Genomic DNA, 22,847 nt, shown 5'->3' with positions numbered 1-22,847 from the left:
CCTGTGGAACTCCTCGCCAGAGGATGTGGTGAAGGCCAGGACTTGACCAGGGTTCAAGAAGGAACGAGATACATTCAGGGAGCACCTTCTGTTAGCCAGGATGGGGGGGGGGTGTCCCTGGCCTCTGTCAGGGGCTGGGAATGGGAGACAGGGGAGGGGTCACGTGAGGGTTCCCTGTTCTGTTCACTCCCCCGGGGCACCTGGCACCGGCCACCGTGGGCAGGAGCCTTGGTCTGACCCACTCTGGCCGGCCCGATGGCCTCCTGCCGTGCTCACACAACACGGCTCCCCCGCCTCCCCAAGGGCCTGCGGAGGGGCAGGCTGGGACCTGGCCATGCTACGCTGGGGAAGCGGCACCAGGGCGCCACCAGGCCAGCTTCCTCTCAGCCCTGCGAGGCGCCAGGGATGCCCCGGGTTACCTGCATGCTGCCTTCTCCGGGTGCTCCCGGCGGGGCCTGGCCGGGCTCCTGGGCTCTGGGACCCAGGGGAAGCGGGGCCTGCGGCTCTGTGCACAGACTCATTACCGGAGCTGTGATGGGAGCTGGAGGGGTGAACCTCTCTGCCGCCTGCCGGGGAAGAGAGCACAGCGACGCGGCGTCAGCGCTGCTACTGAGCAACCTCAGACCTGCACCTTCCCTGGCCAGTCAGCAGCCTCGCCGGCTCGGGAGCCCCGGCCCATCCCAGAGCAGGCACACTCGGGCCCGCGGCCGAGAGCCGGGCCACGGGGGGAAGCCCCGCGGCTCGGACACCGGTCACGTGGGCACCGCTGCCTCCCAGAAAGCCGGGGCGGCTCTGCCGCGGCACGGGGCCTGGATGCGGAGATGGCCCACGGGCGCACGGCTGGGGCCAAAGCGCCAGGGCGAGTCCCAGGGTGTGGGGAAGTGTCTCGGGCAAACCCTTCACCCGCCCCAGGCAGCCTGGACTCCAGACAGAGATCAAAGGGAGCGGCTTTAACGAGAGGCTAATCCCGCTGGAGTGAGCACGGCCTGGAGCAGGTTCCCAGCCAGGCTGCCAGACAGCGCCGGGGTCTGCTCTGCACAAGAGGGGCGGGGGAAGGGTGACAGAGGGCTGCCCATTGGCCTGGCTGGGAATGGGGGGGGGCGCTGGGCCCAGGAGCGCACGGGTCCTCCAGCAGGGGGCGCTGCGGGGAACGGCACAGGCAGCTGTGGGGGCGCACGGCTCCTCCAGCAGGGGGCGCTGCGGGGAACGGCACAGGCAGCTGTGCGGGCGCACGGCTCCTCCAGCAGGGGGCGCTGCGGGGAACGGCACGGGCGGCTGTGGGAGCGCACGGCTCCTCCAGCAGGGGGCGCTGCGGGGAACGGCACGGGCGGCTGTGGGAGCGCACGGCTCCTCCAGCAGGGGGCGCTGTGGGGAACGGCACGGGCAGCTGTGGGGGCGCACGGCTCCTCCAGCAGGGGGCGCTGCGGGGAACGGCACGGGCAGCTGTGGGGGCGCACGGCTCCTCCAGCAGGGGGCGCTGCGGGGAACGGCACGGGCAGCTGTGGGGGCGCACGGCTCCTCCAGCAGGGGGCGCTGCGGGGAACGGCACGGGCAGCTGTGGGGGCGCACGGCTCCTCCAGCAGGGGGCGCTGCGGGGAACGGCACGGGTGGCTGTGGGGGCGCACGGCTCCTCCAGCAGGGGGCGCTGCAGGGATGGCGCCGGGGCACAGACACATGCATTTCAATCCGGCGGCGTGAGCAGGACTCCAGCCTGGTTTCTCTCCCTGCTGTGCGGGAGGAGGGCTCGGTCTGAAAACTGTTTTCACTGTGGCGCCACCCTCGGGGACAGAGCCCTGCTCCGTGGGCCGGGAGACGCGCTAGCAGCCCCCGGCGGTGCCAGCGGGGAGAGGGCCGGTGTGCGGGGTGGGGCCCCAGGTGCTGCGGTAGGGAAAGGCCACACACTGGGCCTGGCACGCCCACTGGCCATTCAGTCCCGCCAGCTCTGGCTGCTCCCTCCCAGCGACGGGGCCGCTCCGTGCTGGCTGGAGGCACAGCCGGGCTGCGCGCAGGCCAGCACTTACCGCTTTCCTCTGAAGGCCTCCCCGGAAAGCTGAGGGCTCGCTCCAGGACTCCTGGCCTGTGGGGGGAAGGGCAAGACAGAGGCGTGAGCCCTAGAGAACTCCAGGGCACTGGGCTCCATCTCTTACTAGGCCTGGGCCTAGCCCCACCCCCACTGTGTGGGTCAGTCCACACCACGGCCCTACATTGGCACACCGCCCCGCCGCAAACTTCTCCATCCAGACCCACCCGGCACACGAGGCTCCACGTGCTACACAAGTGCAGAGCACGGCTGCTGCAGCCCCAGAACCACCCCTGGGGGGACGGGGACACGCACCTCTCTGTGCCCTGGAAGGACCCCCCGCAGCACGGCCGGAAGGGAGGCAGGCGGGGTGGGGGCCCCCCCGCAGCACGGCCGGAAGGGAGGCAGGCGGGGTGGGGGAAGAGACTCTCCCTTTGCCATAGCCGGCTCAGGCCCAGCCTCGGGGAAGTGCCCCCGTTCCCTTTCAATGCAGATTCCCCCCGGGCAGAGCCTCGTGCCAGCCCCCTGCTGGTGTGGTTTTTACGTTACAGACTAGCACGGCCACTGCTGTGAAGTTCCCCGGGCGCCCCCGGCCTCCTGCAGCCGAGGACAGACGGGCCCTGGCAGGACGGTCTCCGGGCACCTCCCCTGTTGCTCGCCACGTGGAGGGCAGGCTCACGGCCTTGGCCTGGCGAGCAGGGAGCGTCACATGCTCAGGCAGGCCAGGCTGGGGGGAGCCAATGGAGCCCCCGGGCCAGACGTCGGGCTCAGGAGAGCGGGTGTGTACGTGGGCTGTGCACAGCCAGCCCCATCTTCCACCCAGCCCCGGGGCTTTCAGCCAGCAGATCTAAGGCAGCCACCCCAGGCCTGGCCTCCCTCCTTACTGGGCGCCCCAGGCTGGTCGTGCCTCTGCTCCTGGGCTGGCTGGACCCCAGAGCCCACACCCGGGTGCTGCTCCGCTCAAGGGCGTGGCCCCTTTGGGTCCCAGGGCACCGGGCAGACCCGCTCCCCACGGCAAGGGAGCAGCCAAGGGCCCTGCCGTGCCACGGGGGCAGGGGCCACGGGGTGGCTCCCTGGAGAGCAAGCCCGTCGCTCCAGGCCCGCTCCAGGGCTGCCGGGGGCTGGCGACCCTGCACTGGGCTCTGAGTGCGGGGGGTGCCCACGGAAACGCAGCCCCTTCTATACATACTGCCACGGAAGCCACGGCCCCCAGCTCCTCCCACGGGCACGGGGGTTGGGTGGAACCACGGGGGCCGCCCTGAGTCAGTCTCCTTAACAGTGTTTCACCCAACCTGGGGGGGGGGAGCGGGGAGGGCTCAGCCCTTTGACAACCCCCCCCCACAACGCCACGGCACGCGCTCCCTTTGCCCCCCCAGGCTGCCCCACAGCACTCACCGGTGGGAGGGGGAGGGGTGCTGGGCGCCCCAGGCCCCCCCTGGGGGTAGCCCAGTCCCGGGGGGCAGCTGAAGGGAGCGGAAGGGGGACGTGGGGGGGGCGGGCCGGCTGCAGGCGGCTGCGCAGGGACCAAGGCCGGTGGGAAGAAGGCTGAACCCAGCGGCGGGGGCCCCGGCTGGCGGGGGAAGGCAGCGGCTCTGGTGAGCCTGGCTCCTGGCAGGCTGAAGGCTGAAATGGAACCACAGAGAGGTGTCAGCTGGCGCCCCCCAGTCCCGGTGCACGTGGCCCCGCCACAGCAAGCCCCACGGCACTGACGTGGCCGAAGCGCGCCCGCCCCTGCCCTGTACTCACCGGGCCCTGGAGCTGTGGCCGGGGCCAAGCCAGCGGCGTACGGGCAGTAGGGGCGCCAGGCTTCCGCTCCGGGGTACAGGCCGGCAGGGGGGCCGGCGCTGGGCTGGGGAGGAGCCGTGGCCACCGCTGGCGCAGGCGGGACGGGCGAAGGCCTGGACACCGGCGGGTACGCGGGCTGCAACGACAGCCACCGCCTGCGGTGAGCCCCCGGCTGGCGGCCCCCTGGGCCCAGAGCAGCGCCCAGCCCCCAGCCCCGGGCCTGATGCAGCTCCACCGGGCCGGCGCCGTGCCCACTGGCCAGGAGTGGTTCCGGAGGGCCTGGCTGCCACGAGGTCGTATTTCCAGAGCCTCCCTGCTGCGGGCCCCCGGAGGCCACGGGGTGTGCAGGAAGGAGCCGTGGCAGCCGCAGCCGTGCATGCTGGGTGCACCCGGGGCCCTGTGCGCTGGTCACTCAGGCGCCCCGGAGGCGTGAGCCCTTCCCCAAACTCTTCATGGAGAGAGCAGCCCTGGGCTCACATGGCTCACACCCAGGGCATCGGCCAGCCCTGCCGCCTCCTGGCACCGTCTCTGCCCTCCCCGGATGTGTGGCTGCCCTGGGCACGGGCCCCCGGCTCCAAGACCTACCTGCTCTGGCCGCCAGGGACCTGGCCTGCCGGCTGCGCCTCCCGGAGCTGCGCTGCTCCTGCCTGCGGCAGGCGGCTGGCTGACGGGCCCCACGTGGACACGCGTGTAGGGGAAAGGAGGCGGCTCCTGATCGCCCACGCGCTCCCCCAGGGCATGGAAGAGACGGTCTCGGAGCTGCTGGATCCGGAGCTGAAGAAGGGAGGCTCAAGGAAGTGCCTTGGGAACCGTGGACGGCAGGTTCCAGAGGGCTGGGGGTAACCCCGCCGCCCCCGAGCGCCAGCCCAGGGGCCCAACGGGAACGCGCCGGCTGCCACGACCCCAGCCTGAACCAGCTGTGCCCGCGACCCCCCACACTGGGACACCCCCATTCTGTCCCCTTCCCCCAAGGGGGGCAGACACGGCCACACGGACCCCCAGAGACCCGGCCTGCCGCAGCCCCACGGGGACGCCCTCCCCTCCCCTGGCCCCCAGCGGAGACGCGCAGGCCGAGGGTGCCCTGCAGGAGAACACAGAGCACCACTCGCCAGGCAAGGACCCAATGGACAGCGGCCTGGTGCACCTGGGTCTCCGCCCCCTGCCGAGGCGCCGGTCACCCACCTCCTCCGAGCTGCGGGGCAGGCAGGTCAGTGCCGCCGCCAGGCACCCCTGCGAGGCCAAGAGGCTGGCGTAGCGCGTGATCCGCCCCGCCAGGACTGGGCCCAGGGCCGGCCCGGCGCCACCGCGGAGCAGCTCCACGGACCTGCTCAGCACCATGGCCTTCTCCACCAGCGCCTGCCAGGGCGGGAGAGACAGGCTCAGCGCGCCCACGCCGGGCTCCGGCCACGCCAGCCCGTGGGAGACACGCAAGGAGCAGCCTCGGCCGAGCCCCCCCCCGCCCCCGGGTCCGGAGCCCCCCCCAGAGCAGCAGCACCAGGCTGGGCGTCAGACTGGGCTGGGAAGCGGAGCGGGCCTTTCCCCGGGGAGCCTCCCTGAGCCCGGCACTCCCGGCGGGAGGGGAAGGGTTGAGCTGGGCTGGGGGCCGACAGCGCGAGGGGCCTGGCCGGTTCTGGACAGGACCGGAGGTGGCACTGCAGACACTGCGCCATGGCCTGGGGCCGCGGCCGCCTCCCTGCGTGGCCCAAAGACGCCGGTGGGAAGGGCAGCGCAGGGGACGGGCACTGGGCTGGGGCGCAGGCCCGGGAAAGGGGGACAGCGCCCCCGCAGGGCGCGAGGAGGGTGAGCAGAGGGTGCAGACCTCGGCACAGCACACCCCAATCACGGCCCCTCGTGCCCACAGCAGGCTTAACGCCAAGCTCCTTCAGCTGTACCAGCACTGAGGCGAGGGGAGCCCAGCCCCGGTGCGGCCTCTTGGGGGGGCCTGCTGGCGGACCCCAGCCGACGGAGGCCCCTGCCCACGGCGAAGACACACCTGCAGGGCGAGGGGCGAGGCGGTCTCATGGCTCTTCACCCAGCACCCGGCCAGCCTCTCCGCGTTGCCGGAGGAGACGTAGCACAGGCAGGCCTCGTGGGACAGCGCCGCCACGCCGGCCGCCTCCAGGCGGGCCCCCAGCACATCTACGGGGAAGACGGAAGGGGGCAGTTCCCAGGCACTCCCCCGCGGGCAGCGTCTTCTCCCTGCCCGGCCCCGTGGGGCTACAGCTACACGGCCCGGCAGAGCAGACTCGCTGGGGCCAGAGCAGCTCCTCCGGCTGATAGCAGCTCTGGCTGCCTGCCGCCAAGGCCGGGCGCCCTCCCGGTGGGACCCCCAGGGCTCTGTGCGACGGAGCTGTGAGCGCACTACAGCGCGCTGGCATTCAGCTCCTGGGCCCCACCAGGGCCAAGCGCGGGAGGAGTGACAGCAGCAGGAAGAGCCGCTTGCAGGGGGGCCCCTCATCAAGGAGCCCCGCCCCCTTCCCAGAGGAGCCCCGCCCCCTTCCCAGAGGAGCCCCGCCCCCTGCTTTGGGCTTAGCCCAGGCAGCAGCAGAAAGCGCTGGCCAAAGGGGACACCGGCACAGCCTTGCCCATCCCCGGGGACTGCCGCTCACAGGACGGCTCGGGAACGCCCTGGCCCGCTTTGCAAGCCGGCTCCCCGCAGACCTCCCGCCCGCCCCCAGCAGCAGCCCCCTACCGCAGAGCTGGGCATATTCCTCGGCCTTGCAGTAGGTTAGCAAGACGGCCAGCGCCTCCTTCCAGCTCTGCAGCTCGCAGGTGCCAGCCACGGCTCGCCAGTTCTGCTGCACGACGCAGGAGAGCAGCTGCAGGGGAGCAGTGCCCAGGCTCAGCGGCAGCGGGGGGCCGGCCGCGCTCCCAGAGACGCACCCTGCGCTCGGGTTCACAGGGCCGCAGAGCGCCCACAGGCCCCGCCTCGCCACGTCAGCACAGGCTGGCACAAGCGCTCGCTGTGCGGCATCGGGCGCCGACTGGGCCGGAGACACGGAGCGCGCCCAGAGCTCTGCACGCGGGCCGGAAACGCCTTCCTGCAGCCTGCCCTCGGCAGAGAAACCTGCCTTTCCCTGTGCGCGGCGCGGCAACAGGCACACGGAGGGCTACGGCTCTGCCCTGGCTCCTGGCTCCTGTGTCTGGAGCAATAACCCTTCTACTCTGCTGGCCGGAGGAGAGTCCCCTCCGGCTGCAGCTGGGGGCTCCCTGACGCGCTGTCACGGGGGGGGGGGGATCCGGGAGACCCCTAGCCCGAGGGCGCCCGGGCCAGAGGCGTGAGGAGCGCAGGGTACAGAGCCTCCGCCCAGCCGCACCGCCTACACACAGTGCCCCCGTCGGCCCGCTCCTGCCCCCCGCTCTGCCTGGACACAGACCCCGGCCACGCACCTGGGACACCTTGCTTTTCCGTGTGGCAAAGTACCGCGCCTGGGTCTCCCGCAGCAGCTGCTGCCCCCCGGCCACCGCCAGAAGGATGGCCTCGGCAAAGCGGTCGGCCCGCACGCACAGCTCCACGGCGCTGGCCAGGTCCCCCAGCAGCAGCGCCTGGCTGACCAGCCCGTCCGTGTCTGCCGAGGGGAAAGGAGCTGAGCTACCGGGGCTGTGAGGACCAGCGCTGGCAGCCAGCCGCCGCCCGGCACCACAGCCCTTCCCCGTGCGCCGGAGCCAGCACTCGGGCGCCGACGGCCGGGCCGCTCCCCGGGGCACCGTGCCGTACCTGGCGTGACCGGGATGGCCAGCGGGCTCGCGTCCTGGGGGAGGAGGCTGTCGAAGAAGGACGAGGCGGACGCTGCGCCCACTTGGGCCGTCTTGCTCCCGGAGCCCTGAGCAAACAGCAGACGTGAGCCCGGCCAGAAGCACGCGCCTGACTGGCGCATTCACACGCGGAGCTGGGCGAGGGCGCTGCAGCCGGCTGGGCGACTCCAGCAGGGGAGCTGCCGGCCGCCCCCCCCTCACCCTGCCGTACCGCCAGCAGCCACGCGGTGCCCACAGCCCATTCCCCTCCCCGCCGCCCAGCACGGCCTACCTCAGCAGGCGAGGCCGCCCGAGCCACACCGTCTGCCTCGGGCACGGGCTGGCTCTCTGGCAGGCCGTTCCCCAGAAGGGCCGTGACCTGCAAGCAAAGGGAGCCACGGCGTCAGGCCTGGTTACAAATGGCCAGAGCCGGCTCCTCTCCCCTGGCCTGCGCCCTGTTATCCCCAGACCGCCACCCCGGCCCCCCCTCGGCCAGCGCCGGCTCCTCTGCCCCTGGCCTGCGCCCTGCGTTATCCCCAGACCGCCACCCCGGCCCCCCTCGGCCAGAGCCGGCTCCTCTCCCCTGGCCTGCGCCCTGCGTTATCCCCAGACCGCCACCCCGGCCCCCCTCGGCCAGCGCCGGCTCCTCTGCCCTTGGCCTGCGCCCTGTTATCCCCAGACCGCCACCCCGGCCCCCCTCGGCCAGCGCCGGCTCCTCTGCCCCTGGCCTGCGCCCTGTTATCCCCAGACCGCCACCCCGGCCCCCCTCGGCCAGCGCCGGCTCCTCTGCCCCTGGCCTGCGCCCTGTTATCCCCAGACCACCACCCCGGCCCCCCTCGGCCAGCGCCGGCTCCTCTGCCCCTGGCCTGTGCCCTGCGTTATCCCCAGACCGCCACCCCCGGCACCCCTCGGCCAGCGCTGGCTCCTCTGCCCCTGGCCTGCGCCCTGTTATCCCCAGACCGCCACCCCGGCTCCCCTCGGCCAGCGCCGGCTCCTCTGCCCTGGCCTGCGCCCTGTTATCCCCAGACCACCACCCCGGCCCCCCTCGGCCAGCGCCCGCTCCTCTGCCCCTGACCTGCGCCCTGTTATCCCCAGACCGCCACCCCAGCCCCCCTCGGCCAGCGCCGGCTCCTCTCCCCTGGCCTGCGCCCTGTTATCCCCAGACCGCCACCCCGGCCCCCCTCGGCCAGCGCCGGCTCCTCTGCCCCTGGCCTGCGCCCTGTGTTATCCCCAGACCACCACCCCGGCCCCCCTCGGCCAGCGCCGGCTCCTCTGCCCCTGGCCTGCGCCCTGTGTTATCCCCAGACCGCCACCCCGGCACCCCTCGGCCAGCGCTGGCTCCTCTGCCCCTGGCCTGCGCCCTGTTATCCCCAGACCGCCACCCCGGCCCCCCTCGGCCAGCGCCGGCTCCTCTGCCCCTGGCCTGCGCCCTGCGTTATCCCCAGACCGCCACCCCGGCCCCCCTCGGCCAGCGCCGGCTCCTCTGCCCCTGGCCTGCGCCCTGTGTTATCCCCAGACCGCCACCCCGGCCCCCCTCGTCCAGCGCCGGCTCCTCTGCCCCTGGCCTGCGCCCTGCGTTATCCCCAGACCGCCACCCCGGCCCCCCTCGGCCAGCGCCGGCTCCTCTGCCCCTGGCCTGCGCCCTGCGTTATCCCCAGACCGCCACCCCGGCCCCCCTCGGCCAGCGCCGGCTCCTCTGCCCCGGCCTGCGCCCTGTTATCCCCAGACCGCCACCCCGGCCCCCCTCGGCCAGCGCCGGCTCCTCTGCCCCGGCCTGCGCCCTGTTATCCCCAGACCACCACCCCGGCCCCCCTCGGCCAGCGCCGGCTCCTCTGCCCCGGCCTGCGCCCTGTTATCCCCAGACCACCACCCCAGCCCCCCTCGGCCAGCGCCGGCTCCTCTGCCCCGGGCCTGCGCCCTGTTATCCCCAGACCACCACCCCGGCCCCCCTCGGCCAGCGCCGGCTCCTCTGCCCCTGGCCTGCGCCCTGTTATCCCCAGACCACCACCCCGGCCCCCCTCGGCCAGCGCCGGCTCCTCTCCCCCTGGCCTGCGCCCTGTTATCCCCAGACCACCACCCCGGCCCCCCTCGGCCAGCGCCGGCTCCTCTGCCCCAGGCCTGCGCCCTGCGTTAACCTGACTGCCCCTCGGCAGCTCACCCTGCACCCACTGGCCAAGAGCCCTCTGTGCTGCAGCTCTCGGTGCCACCTGGCGCCTATGACCCTACCCGACTCGCTCTCACTTTCGAGTGTTAACAGGAGCTACGAGCCCAGGGCTGGCCCAAGCCGCACTGCAGCGACGCCCCAGCTCCAGCATCTCCCTGTGAACGGCAGGCACCCCTCGGCACTGAGCTGCTGGCATTGCCAGAGGCCCTCGGTGCTCCCTGCGCGGGTCTCCTTCCGGGGGTGAAGGTGGGACCTGGTACCGCTGCTCCGGGGTGGCCGGGGCCGAGGGACGGACTCCACCCGCTCAGGCTCCCACCCAGCGGCTCCGTGGACCTTCTACCTGCGGAAACCAGCCCCCCCGTCTCGCTTGGGTCACCAGGGTGGTCTCGTGCCAGCTCCCCGGGAGAGCCGCCAGAGCCTCGTGCGGGCAGCCCGGCGTGGGGGGAGCTGCCCAGGAGTCGGAGGCAGGCAGGGGCGCTGGGAGAGCGAGAGGGCAGGGACTGAAGCCAGCTGGGAGGGGCCCCTGCCCTACGCCCTGCAGCAGGTACCGCGTTCCTGCGCTCCGCCTGTCCTCCAGCCAGGCCCGCGCTTACCTTCCTCTGCAGCTCCTCCGCGCTGTAGCCCAGGAGCCGGAGGAGCTGGGACCTGGACTCTGGCTCCATGTTGGCCTGGCCCCGCGGGGAGGGGAGACAAAGTCGCGTCAGGCCGGGCGCCTGCGGAGAACACCCAGCTGCCGATGCAGCGCCAGGCGCGGAGCTGGAACAAGCTGCCCTTTGGAAGATGGAGACTGAGCCTCTGCCAGCCTCTTGCGTCTACCCCAGCAGGGCCACGAGGCCTGGCCCCGGCGCGGTGTCACATGGACCGCACGCAGGGCCCCGCTTGCTGCAGCTCTGCAAGCTGCAGCGCGTCGGCGAGGTCCGTGCCCCCCAGCATAGCGTACGGGGCTGGGGGTCGGGAGCGGTGTCGCTACACGTGGGCAAGTCTCTGCTCTGCCTGCCTCCGTCTGGCCACGCGGGCCCCACCGCTGGACAGCTCAGAGCGCGAAGGGCTGGCGCTGCTCACGGACGCCCCCGCAGCCTGGGCCACGGCGCCGCACTGCTCTCTGGCGGGAGCCTGGGGCTGCCTCGGGCCCAATGCAGGGTGCATGGGCGGGATGCCCAGGCCGGCCGCCCAGCTAAGCGGAGGCTAAAGCAAGCGGGCGACTCGGCCAGATTCCTGCGCGCTTGCGCGTGGTGAGCGGCGCCTCCCTGAAGCCAAAGGGCCTGGCTGCGGAGCGCAGGCCCCCACGCGCGAGGAGGGGCCCTCGAAGGCACGGCTCCGGGGCAGGGCGCGGACAGAGGGCTCAGCCGGCCCCGGCCAAGCGAGGGAGCAGACCCGGCTCCCGCGGGCCTGGCTGCAGAGCGCGGTGCCCCCTCTGGCTGTGCGTGCAGGGCAGCTGGGTCGGCCAGGCAAGGTAACACGAGGCAAGGGCAGACGGATTCACCGTCCCGAGAGCCCAAGGCTTGCCCCAGCGGGGTCGGGCGTGCTGGCGGCTTAGCGCCCAGGGGCTGGGATACCCCCGGGACGGGCACGCCAAAGCCAGGCCAGGGCCGCACTGGCAGCGGAAGGAGGCCTCTGCCCTGCCTGGCCCCTCACCTTCAGGAAGCGCCAGAGGGTCTCTTCAGACGGCAGCTGGGCGGCCTGGATCCTGCGCTGGCAATAGGCCGGGAGGTTTCCCGACTGCAGGGCAGCCCGCAGCTCTCGCGCTCGCTCCAGGAACTCTGCCTCCGTAACCACCTGGCTGACGAACACCTGGCGCGGGGGGCTCTGCGGCGCTGGCTGTGCTGGGGCCGGGGCGAGCCCAAATGTGACCAGCTTGCCCCCAAACTGAGGAGAGAGGGAGGAGGCAAGTGGCCACGCGGGGACGGTGCAAACCAGCCCGGGCAGCCCCCAGCGCCCTGAGCCCAGGCGGCCCGTCGCAGCGCCTCACCGCGGGGCCCCTCGCCCGGCCCGGGTGAGCACAAACCCACAGCGGTGCCAGGCCCCACAGCGCACGGCAGCAGGACGGTGCCACGTGGAACGACCCTTCCCGGCAAGGGGGCCGACTGCCCACAGCCCCAAGGGGAGCCACGAGCGAGAACAGCCAGGGGGCCTTGCCCATGGCACCCAGCCAGGGGCCAGACAGCGGCCGGCCTGCCCGGCTTGCCCACGGCCGCGGCTCGGCGCGTGCTGGCCAGAAGGGACGGTGCAGGGCCGGGGAGAGTGAGCGCAGAGGACGCTCCTTGGCTCCAGGAGCGCTTCCGAGGCTGGGCCAGCGACCCTGACTCCACTGGAGGGACGTGGGCGCCCAATAGGAGCCAAGGGCTCGCTGCCCGCAGAGCCGCACCGCCCCTCTACCGGCATCGCCCCAGGTAGCACGGCCGCCTCCAGCAAGGGAGCCGGGGTAACCGCTCGGGCCCGGGCCAGGACGCGCCGCACGCTTACCACAAACGAGGCCCCCACCGGCCTGCGAATCCACCTGGGGGGCTTCCGCAGTGGCGGGATCAAGGTGGTCTGAGCCGCCCCCTCTGGCACCCGAAGAGGGGGAAGGGCCTGTCCCGAGCCGAAGGGCTCCAGGGTGTTAAAGGAGGAGGAGATCTGAGAGCAGAGGAGGCAATGAGCTCATCCCCCAGCCCAGCTGGCAGCCCTCCCTCCCTTTATCGGGGGGAGCAGCACGTCCCCGGGGCAGTGCCGGACCCACAGGCCGAGCTGCAGGGCTCCTCGCCCCAAGACGACCCCGGGGCAAGGCCGAGAAGCCTCACCTCTACGGTCTCCCAGGCAGCCGCGGGAAGACTGGCCCTGAGACCCCCCGAGCGGATCACCCCCACACCTGCTGCCGGCCTGGACCAGTCTCCCTCCCCTGCGGCGAGAGGTGTGCAGCACCAGGACTCTGGCGCCCAGACGGCCGTTCTCTCAGAGCGGCCCAGGAGAGCTGGGGAGCGCCGGTCCCTTTGCTGCATGAAGCGGCAGGCACCCCGGACCGGCTTGGCCTCTAGCTTTGAGGGGCCGGCTCCACGTGCCCGTGAGCGCGCACCAGGGATGAACCGCGGAGTCGGTTAACTGACTAAGCAATGAGCAAGAGCTGTAGGTTAACGGTACAGGCCACACGCGTCCCCCTGCCCCTACATCTCGGAGCAGGCTGGCCAGCAGCCCGGCTCGGTCCTGGCTCCGGACCTGCCCCCGCTGCAGCTCCGCATTTCAAGTGGAGGAGGAGGCAGGTGGGCAGGCAGCCCGGCTCACGCCAGGTCCAGGAGCTCAGGCCCCCGCCCCTGGACAGGGCTGCTGCCTCCCTGCGCTGCTGCCTCAATCACAGGCATCTGCGCAGGGCGACAGGCCCCTGGCTAGAAACCAGCTCCCACCTGGCACCCCCACTGATCCAGAGGCAGCAGCGCGGAGTGGCGGGGTCCTCGGGGATGGAGCGCACCGGTCGCCGAGTAACCGATCAGCCTCCCGAGGCGCGTGGACGGAGATTTCACACCCCTAGTGTGCACTGGCCACACCCACCCAAGGAAAGTGCCGGAAAGTTCACCGAGTTCCAAGAGCTCCTGCCAGCATCGTGGAGATGCTCCTTGGAGCCTGGCCTGCCTCGGACGAGCCTACCACGGCTGAGCTGCCTGCTACTGCAGCGGGCCCGGGCGGGTTTCACAGCACTCGAGGCCCACGGGGCAGGCAGACCGGGCACGCGAGGAGGAAGCGTTGGGCCTGGCTCACAGGCCGCACTGCCGGCAGTGGAGGGGAGTTTGGGTTTAGCACCCAACACTGACCCTGCTCCAAGGACACACTGGGCTGCCCTGGGTAAAGCGCTTCGGTCGGGGTTCCAGCCGCCTCCTCAGAGCCTGGCCCAGCATTCGTAAGAGCTGCTGAGCGACTGAGCGACCCACGCATGGCTTCAGCACCGAATGCCAACCCGCCCCTCGGGGCCGGACCCCGGTGCTAGCTGACCTGCAACCTCGGGGCTCCATTTTATTTTGTGACACCGCTAAGATACCGAGTCACGTTTCTGTCCGTCAGCGGCGGGGCCCCAGGACAAGGGGCAGGCTGGACACGAGCCAGGCAGCCTAGAAGCTGGCCAGCCCCTTTCATCTTGGGTTCACAAGCCCCTCGTGGTCCTGAGAGCCCCGCTCAGACGAGCTCGCTGCAGCCTCCGCGGCCAAGCGCAACAGCTCCCAGTGCCCCCCAGCACCCGCTCTCCGCCCACGGGGCTACCTTGTCAGCCTGCGTCTGCTGCTGCGCGGCCAGGCTCCCGCCCATCACGGAGTAAACGCTGACCCAGCCGTCGAACGAGGCAGCGGAGAAGACGGACGGATTGCGCGGGCACCACTGGACGTCAAAGCACCACTGGCTCTGGATGGGCAGCTCGTAAACCACCTGGCCCAGGTGGGGGAGAGCGTTAGAAGGAGCAGTCGCCTGCGCACGGCGGGCCTGTCGCACTCACTGCCTGTGCCCGGGCCACGCTGGCGCCACGATCGCTCACAGCAGCCGGCCCCAGAGAGCGCAGCGGGAAATCCGTCTGGACGGGCACCCGCAGCGTCACTGTTTTCACTGGTCGTAGGGTGGCCCCACGCCTGCAGCGCCTCGCCGCCCACTCCGCCGCACAGCCAGGGCGGACGCGGGAGCATGGCTGGGCACGCAGCGAGCCCAGGCAGGGATCCAGCGAGGGGTCAGGCCTAGGGCACTCTCCTCGCCTACACGGCCACACTGCTCCTTCACCCGCCGCCCCAAGGGAGGGAGACACCCCAGAAGAGATAAGCCTGGGGGAGGCCGGTCAGAGCCGGCTCGGGGACAACCCGGGCAATGCCGCGAGGCGGGTGGCATGCGACACTCGAACCCGCACGCACCTCGCCAGCACAGGGGTTCCAGCACAGGATGCGGTTGTCCTTGGCACTGCTGAGGAGGAGCTCGGGGTCAGGCTGGCACCAGGACACAGACAGGACTCCCCTGCAACAGAGCGGAGAGAAGCCCTCACCCCAGGAACGCAGGAGGGCCCCGCCCCGCGCCAGCCCTGCTCCGTCACTCCCCTGCCTGGCTCCGACCCGACCCCTCCGGCTCCTACCGCGTGTGGCCCTCCAGCTGGCTCAAAGGGGCCGCGGCGAAGCGCAGGTCCCATATCTGGATCACCGGCATGTGGTCGTCCTCCGAGGAAAGGACCAGCTGGGTAGCGACTTCTGGGTGCCAGGCCATGTCCGAGCAGTGCATCTGGGGACACAGGGCAGAGCTGGCTGGCAAGCGAGGTCGGGCCTGCACGTGCAGTCAGGCCGACGGGAGGCAGCTTCCTGCGGCCCCGCCCACCCCAGCGGCACTGCTCCTCCCCACGAGGGGCGCAGCGCTTCCGCCGGTAGCGCCTGGGGAGGCTGCTGGCGGGCTCGGCCGTCAGGGCCTGGCTGGAACCGTGAAACTGGCAAGAGAGCCCAGTGCCCCGGGGGGCTGGCTCCAAGCCAGGCGCCACCAAGGCCCCCTGCCACCCCCGGGGGCTCCACTCCCAGCCAGGCGCCACCTAGGCCCCCTGCCGCCCCCCGGGGGCTCCACTCCCAGCCAGGGGCCCCCTAGGCCCCCTGCCGCCCCCTGGGGGGCTGGATCCCAGCCAGGGGCCACCTAGGCCCCCTGCCGCCCCCCGGGGGGCTGGATCCCAGCCAGGGGCCACCTAGGCCCCCAGCCAGGGGCCACCTAGGCCCCCTGCCGCCCCCCGGGGGGCTGGATCCCAGCCAGGGGCCACCTAGGCCCCCAGCCAGGGGCCACCTAGGCCCCCTGCCGCCCCCCGGGGGGCTGGATCCCAGCCAGGGGCCACCTAGGCCCCCTGCCGCCCCCCGGGGGGCTGGATCCATGGTGGGGAGCCCTGCTGCCTCCCTGCCCAGACTCTTCGCTCCCCTTCAGTGATCACGTCAGCCAGCCGGCCTCTGGGCATGGGCCTCGCTGCGGAGCGGGAGAAGCCTGGGGGCAGCTGGGCTCCCAGCGGGGAGCCGAGAGCTCAGCCCCCCGGCTCCCCTTAGGAAGGAGCTAGGACTCCAGGGCCTGGCACACCCAGGCTCTCGTTTCTCACGGGCCTAGCGAGCCGGTCGGTGTCTCTCTCCTTCCCCCTTCGAACCCGAGCCCGGCCCCGGGACCAGGTTCCTCCTCTGCCTCGGAGAGGAGACCCCACGGCGCACAGCTCAGCCCAGCAAGGTCACAGAGCTGGGCCGGACGCAGCGAGCCTGGCTCTGCCTCCCCAGAGACGCTGGGAACAGCAAGGGGGGAGGACACAGCAGACGCTCGGCTGCACCTCCTCTGCGCCGACAGACTGGGCCTCGACGGCCTTCCCTGGCACACCCCATCCCCCCGCAAGGGTGCCTCCCCGGGAAGGGCGGGTGCTGCAGCTCGCTTGCTGTGGGGCTACCCCCCAGCATCCCCGGCTGGTGCCCCACAGCCCGCGGCCCTGCCCCACTCACTCTGCCGCTGTGGTCGCTGACTTTGATGATGGGCTCGTTCTTACGGAGGTCCCACACCACGGCCTTCCCGCTGGGGTGCGCGGAGGACAGGATGTGCTGCACCTGGCGGTTCCAGGACACCGCGCTCACGTCCTCCTGGGGCTGGCGAGGAAGGGGAGGCCACGGCCCCGTTACGGCCACGCGGGGCAAGGCAGCCCGGGTCCCCATGGCCGGAGGGCAGGAGTCCCGGGCCGGTCGCCCGCAGGCACCGATTCGTGCTCCAGGCTGTCCCGGCCACGTGCGTCGTGACCCACTAACGCAGCAACGCGAGCGGGCAGGCCCAACGGCAGAGACACGCGGCTGCACGCCGCGGCCTCACTGAGAGCGCACGTGGGCAGGGGTGTGGGGCAGCACCTCAGGAGCGCACAGGACCGGGGCTCGCTCCCCTCGCCCTGGGCAATGCAGGAGCAAGCCAGGAGGGGCTCAGGCCTCTTCCCCGGGCGAACGGCAGCTGAAAGCCCCCCGAGAAAGGGCTGCGCCCCCCTTCGAGCCCAGGGACACCTCCCCTGAGCAAGAGACGAGCCCGCGCCATCGACCGCCCCCAGGGCCGGACACGAAGCGAAAGCTCTCGTCTCTCAGACCCCCAGCAGATCCCCCAGCGCCCCAGAAAGGCCCCAGGGGCGTGGCAGGGAGCTCGGCGGACCAGCCTGGCCGGTCACCTAGTGCGACTGCCCCCGTGCAAAGCCCCCGCCGTCGAGCCGCCCAGCAAAGCCCTTGCCCACGCTGCAGCACCCCAGCGGCTCCCAGAGCAGGCTCGCCGGGAGGGTGGGGCTGTCCCCAGTGACTGACGGGCAGCGCCAGGCCCAGCTTGCGGTGGGAGCGGGCTCACGCACGGAAGCAGCACTCCTAGCGGCGAGGGCCTGCCCAGAGACAAGCCCCGGTACCTGAGATTTAGCCCCCGGCGTCATCGGCACGCTGAAGTTATTCAAGTCCCAGATGTAAACTTCCGAATCGTTGGCCCCGGAGGCCAGGAGGTGCGACTGCGGGGAAAGCAGGCACCGTTACCACGGCTCCCGGCGCCCCGGGAGGGCACAGACCACAAAGCGAGAGGCTGCCTTAGCTGCGGGCTCGCACGGCCCCGAACGCAGCCCTGCTGGAGAGCTGGGCCCCGGCCGGGGAAGGTGCCCGGAGCACAAAGCGGGAGGGAGACGGAATCCCAGGGGCACCTCGGGGATGGGGTCAGGGAGGAGAAGGCTGCTACTGCCTCCTCTTCCGCGGCACCTGCCGCCCCGTCGGAACCCGAACGCTGAGCCGCCGGCAGGGGAACTGCAGCCGCTTCACAGAGCGCAGTGCCGCAGGCTGGGGTAGACACGTCCGCAGGGGAGCCCTGTGCGGCTGGTCATGGTCCCGGGCTCCTTCGAGCCTCCTCCCTGGCTGCGGGTCGCACCGGTTTTGCCTAGAGAGCTGCATGTTCGCCCGACCCCCCGGCACGCCCTGCCTGCGGGCAGGTACACAGCGAGCCGGCCGCAGGCCTTCCACGCACGGCCCCGGGAGGCACAGAGCTCCACGTGGCTCTCGGACTCGGCCGTCAGGCCCGGGCTCGGGTGCTGGGCTTACAGCAGCGCCTAGGATCTCCAGCCAAGACGCAAGCCTGGCTGTGCTAGGTGCCCCACGCACACCCAGAGCCCGCTCCCCAGGCAGGGCCCCGCGGCACAGAAACGCCACCTCCGCGCTCCTGCTCAAGAGCCTTCGAAGCAGCCCTGCCCCGCCCCGGCTCCCAGGCTGTCCGCTTTCGAGTTCAGCGCCCGGCGGAGCGGGAGCCGGGCTGGCTGCCCAAGGCCACGCGACGGAAGCTTGGTGCTGGAACACGGCCCGGCCTGTGCACCTGGAAGGGGTTAAAGTCGAGAGCCCGAACTGGGCCCGTGTGCTTCTCCCGCCGTCCGAGCACGGGCTCCGTCCCTGAGGTCAGGACCTGAGCCGCACTGAAGAGCGTGAGCACCCCGTTATCCCCTCCGCCGACGAGCACCCCGGCCGCAGCCGGCCCGCTTCCAAAGCTGCCCCAGATCAGCTTGTGAAACCTAAGGAGAGACGGGAGACCTGCCCATCAGGCGGAGCCGGCACCGGGCAGGAGGCAGCTCATGCTAACTTCGGACACGCAGCTTGGCTGAGAATCCCCGGGGACAACCCTGCCGCCCCCCCCCCCAACACCGCCGGGGACAACCCTTCCGGCCCACCCCCCCCAACCCTGCCGCCCCCCCCAACACCGCCGGGGACAACCCTGCCGCCCCCCCCAACTCTGCCGGCCCCCCCCCAACACCGCCGGGGACAACCCTTCCGGCCCACCCCCCCCAACCCTGCCGCCCCCCCCCCAACACCGCCGGGGACAACCCTTCCGGCCCACCCCCCCCAACCCTGCCGCCCCCCCCAACACCGCCGGGGACAACCCTGCCGCCCCCCCCAACTCTGCCGGCCCCCCCCCAACACCGCCGGGGACAACCCTTCCGGCCCACCCCCCCCAACCCTGCCGCCCCCCCCCAACACCGCCGGGGACAACCCTGCCGCCCCCCCCAACTCTGCCGGCCCCCCCCCAACACCGCCGGGGACAACCCTTCCGGCCCACCCCCCCCTCCCAACCCTGCCGGCCCACCCCCCCCAACACCACCGGAGACAACCCTGCCGGCCCACTCCCCCCCAACCCTGCCGTCCCACCCCCCCCAACACCACCGGGGACAACCCTGCCGGCCCACCCCCCCCCCCAACACCCCGGAGACAACCCTGCCGGCCAACTCCCCCCCAACCCTGCCGTCCCACCCCCCCCAACACCACCGGGGACAACCCTGCCGGCCCACCCCCAACACCGCCGGGGACAACCCTTCCGGCCCACCCCCCCCAACTCTGCCGCCCCCCCCCAACACCGCCGGGGACAACCCTGCCGCCCCCCCCAACTCTGCCGGCCCACCCCCCCCAACACCGCCGGGGACAACCCTTCCGGCCCACCCCCCCCCAACTCTGCCGGCCCACCCCCCCCAACACCGCCGGGGACAACCCTTCCGGCCCACCCCCCCCAACTCTGCCGGCCCACCCCCCCCAACACCGCCGGGGACAACCCTGCCGCCCCCCCCCCCACACCGCCGGGGACAACCCTTCCGGCCCACCCCCCCCTCCCAACCCTGCCGGCCCACCCCCCCAACACCGCCGGAGACAACCCTGCCGGCCCACTCCCCCCCAACCCTGCCGTCCCACCCCCCCCAACACCACCGGGGACAACCCTGCCGGCCCACCCCCCCCCAACCCTGCCGGGGACAACCCTGCCGGCTCACACCCCCCCAACCCTGCCGGCCCCCCCCCCCCCAACCCTGCCGGGGACAACCCTGCCGGCCCACACCCCCCAACCCTGCCGGGGACAACCCTGCCGGCCCACGCCCCCCCAACCCTGCCGGCCCACCCCCCCCAACCCTGCCGGGGACAACCCTGCTGGCCCACGCCCCCCAACACCACCGGGGACAACCCTGCCGGCCCACGCCCCCCAAATATCCCTGGGGACAACCCTTCCGGCCCACGCCCCCCAACACCACCGGGGACAACCCTGCCGGCCCACGCCCCCCAAATATCCCTGGGGGCAACCCTGCCGGCCCACGCCCCCCAAATATCCCCGGGGACAAGCCTGCCAGCCCACACCCCCCAACACCGCTGGGGACAACCCTGCCGGCTCACCGACCGCGAGCCCGTCACCCGCGAGACTGCCTCCCCTCAACAGGCAGAGGGGTGCCAAGCCAGCCCAGCATGTGCTCGGCTCCAGTCGGCGTTCTGCACGGATGCGGCTGCCGGCTCTAGCCCGTGTAAACGCTGCTGGACTGGGTGTGGGGCGAGCAGGCGGCCTGCGTCAGACAGCAGGTCAGTAGAGGGACAGAACTGGGCCTGGGGCCCTGGAGATCTGGGCAAGTGGGGCTTGCCCCAGGGTAATACAGCCCGGGTGGGCCCAGGGCCCAGCACCCCGCCACACGCCTGCCCTCGAGCAGTGGGGCACGACGAGGCTGGCCGCCCCCAGGGGTCTGCCCCCCATTGCTACATTGCCTGGCGAGTAGGGAGATCTCCCATCAGCCCCTACGCGCCCGGCTTTACTAACCCATCTCAGGGCCTCCTCAAGAGCGGGCCGTGGACCAGCCGGCAGCACTCGCCCCGCCAGGCACCTTCTGAGCCCCCGGATCAACGTGGATGCACCACGGCCCTGCCTCACCAGCCGGTTCCCCCGTGCCAGGCCGGGCAGTGCTCATGCACGGGAGGATGGCTGCCAGGCAGGGAGCTTCCCAGGCCCCGAGATGGGACCAGCGGGGACCCCCCATCTCACTGTGGCCGCTCCCCCAACCCAGCCCCTGGCTGGAGGCCGCGGTACCTGCTGGCTGCAGGAAGGGTCCCTCGGCACTGCATGTCCAGGGAAGGGTCCCTGAAGTCAATCTCGAAGATTTCCAGGGCGGCATTTGTGCTGAAGGAGGCGTCCAGCTGCTGAGCAGACGTTCCTAGGCAAAGAGATGCAGAGAGGGACCAGGTGAGCGCCCGCCATGGGCCCGGGACCCAGGAAGAACAAGGCTTTGGCTCTGCAAAGTAAGGCAGCTCTTTAAAGCTGGCCAGTAGTAGCATGGCCCCGCGGCGCCCTCCTGCCTGCTTGTACGGCTCAGACACAGGCTCCAAGAAAGGCCAGATCTTCCTCAAGAAACCCCGAGAGCGGGGGTCACGTCTCTTTCCCTTGGAGCCCCCGGGCCTGCTCCCTGGAACACTCCAGCCTCACCCACAAAGGTCCTGTCTTCAGCACTAAGGCAGCTATCTCAAGGGCGTGGACTGCAGTCTGTACTGGAGACTGGACCTCAGCCGTGTTCACAGCGCTTGGTCAGACCATCCAGACGTAACCCACGCCAGCGGTGCCGTCACTGGGCATCTCACACCCTCGCCGGCACCCCAGACAGTCGGCTGCTCATGCCGTGCTAGTAATTTCCTTGTGTAGCGTTCCCGTGCAAGCACAAGGACGTCCTGCTATTGCTAGGGCCCTCCTCGTGCAGCGTTCCCGTGCAAGCACAAGGACGTCCTGCTATTGCTAGGGCCCTCCTCGTGCAGTGTTCCCGTGCAAGCACAAGGACGTCCTGCTATTGCTAGGGCCCTCCTCGTGCAGAGTTCCCGTGCAAGCACAAGGACGTCCTGCTATTGCTAGGGCCCTCCTCGTGCAGTGTTCCCGTGCAAGCACAAGGACGTCCTGCTATTGCTAGGGCCCTCCTCGTGTAGCGTTCCCGTGCAAGCACAAGGACGTCCTGCTATTGCTAGGGCCCTCCTCGTGCAGCGTTCCCGTGCAAGCACAAGGACGTCCTGCTATTGCTAGGGCCCTCCTCGTGCAGCGTTCCCGTGCAAGCACAAGGACGTCCTGCTATTGCTAGGGCCCTCCTCGTGCAGCGTTCCCGTGCAAGCACAAGGACGTCCTGCTATTGCTAGGGCCCTCCTCGTGTAGCGTTCCCGTGCAAGCACAAGGACGTCCTGCTATTGCTAGGGCCCTCCTCGTGCAGCGTTCCCGTGCAAGCACAAGGACGTCCTGCTATTGCTAGGGCCCTCCTCGTGCAGCGTTCCCGTGCAAGCACAAGGACGTCCTGCTATTGCTAGGGCCCTCCTCGTGCAGCGTTCCCGTGCAAGCACAAGGACGTCCTGCTATTGCTAGGGCCCTCCTCGTGTAGCGTTCCCGTGCAAGCACAAGGACGTCCTGCTATTGCTAGGGCCCTCCTCGTGTAGCGTTCCCGTGCAAGCACAAGGACGTCCTGCTATTGCTAGGGCCCTCCTCGTGTAGCGTTCCCGTGCAAGCACAAGGACGTCCTGCTATTGCTAGGGCCCTCCTCGTGTAGCGTTCCCGTGCAAGCACAAGGACGTCCTGCTATTGCTAGGGCCCTCCTCGTGCAGCGTTCCCGTGCAAGCACAAGGACGTCCTGCTATTGCTAGGGCCCTCCTCGTGCAGCGTTCCCGTGCAAGCACAAGGACGTCCTGCTATTGCTAGGGCCCTCCTCGTGTAGCGTTCCCGTGCAAGCACAAGGACGTCCTGCTATTGCTAGGGCCCTCCTCGTGTAGCGTTCCCGTGCAAGCACAAGGATGTTCTATTGCTAGGCCCTCCTCGTGTAGCGTTCCCGTGCAAGCACAAGGATGTTCTATTGCTAGGCCCTCCTCGTGTAGCGTTCCCGTGCAAGCACAAGGATGTTCTATTGCTAGGCCCTCCTCGTGTAGCGTTCCCGTGCAAGCACAAGGATGTTCTATTGCTAGGGCCCTCCTCGTGTAGCGTTCCCGTGCAAGCACAAGGATGTTCTATTGCTAGGCCCTCCTCGTGTAGCGTTCCCGTGCAAGCACAAGGAAGTCCTGCTATTGCTAGGGCCCTCCTCGTGCAGCGTTCCCGTGCAAGCACAAGGATGTTCTATTGCTAGGCCCTCCTCGTGTAGCGTTCCCGTGCAAGCACAAGGATGTTCTATTGCTAGGCCCTCCTCGTGTAGCGTTCCCGTGCAAGCACAAGGATGTTCTATTGCTAGGCCCTACTAAATTCACGCTCATGAAAAACGTGCCCCAGACTGGGAGACCTGGTCTTTCGTGTGCGTGCCCCTACCCGATACGGACGTCCTAGGGGAGACCAGTGGTGCTCCTGACCCAAAGGGGGGTGCAGGGGTCAGAAGGTTATTGTAGGGGGTTGCAGCATCGCCACCCTTAC

The 22,847-nt window shown here is 71.0% G+C and overlaps 1 protein-coding gene across 8 annotated transcripts in view; it reads right to left on the bottom strand.

Moving 5' to 3' along the window:
• The window catches only part of LOC112546702 (protein transport protein Sec31B), a 31,222-nt gene that overhangs the window by 2,722 nt on the left and 5,653 nt on the right, over nt 1-22,847 (bottom strand). For 6 of the 8 annotated variants that reach the window (XM_075934586.1, XM_075934587.1, XM_075934588.1 and 3 more), the window contains 21 exons: nt 20,517-20,640; nt 18,009-18,201; nt 17,068-17,163; nt 16,145-16,285; nt 14,776-14,918; nt 14,561-14,660; nt 13,929-14,090; nt 12,168-12,320; nt 11,340-11,570; nt 10,298-10,372; nt 7,833-7,919; nt 7,524-7,629; nt 7,196-7,374; nt 6,498-6,624; nt 5,799-5,944; nt 4,988-5,161; nt 4,391-4,579; nt 3,767-3,941; nt 3,416-3,643; nt 2,022-2,077; nt 420-566 (listed from right to left, as the gene is read on the bottom strand). In XM_075934586.1, coding sequence (XP_075790701.1) covers nt 420-566; nt 2,022-2,077; nt 3,416-3,643; nt 3,767-3,941; nt 4,391-4,579; nt 4,988-5,161; nt 5,799-5,944; nt 6,498-6,624; nt 7,196-7,374; nt 7,524-7,629; nt 7,833-7,919; nt 10,298-10,372; nt 11,340-11,570; nt 12,168-12,320; nt 13,929-14,090; nt 14,561-14,660; nt 14,776-14,918; nt 16,145-16,285; nt 17,068-17,163; nt 18,009-18,201; nt 20,517-20,640 — 3,032 coding nt within the window. Of the gene's footprint in view, nt 1-419; nt 567-2,021; nt 2,078-3,415; nt 3,644-3,766; nt 3,942-4,390; nt 4,580-4,949; nt 5,162-5,798; nt 5,945-6,497; nt 6,625-7,195; nt 7,375-7,523; nt 7,630-7,832; nt 7,920-10,297; nt 10,373-11,339; nt 11,571-12,167; nt 12,321-13,928; nt 14,091-14,560; nt 14,661-14,775; nt 14,919-16,144; nt 16,286-17,067; nt 17,164-18,008; nt 18,202-20,516; nt 20,641-22,847 lie in introns of all 8 variants that reach the window. The other 2 variants (XR_012905514.1, XM_075934591.1) reach the window with 2 other exon arrangements.

Source organism: Pelodiscus sinensis, chromosome 8, assembly GCF_049634645.1.
Source record: "Pelodiscus sinensis isolate JC-2024 chromosome 8, ASM4963464v1, whole genome shotgun sequence".
NCBI classification, from domain to species: Eukaryota; Metazoa; Chordata; order Testudines; family Trionychidae; genus Pelodiscus; species Pelodiscus sinensis.
The sequence above is the reverse complement of the archived record's forward strand: the minus strand, read 5'-3'. Positions and strand labels throughout refer to the sequence as shown.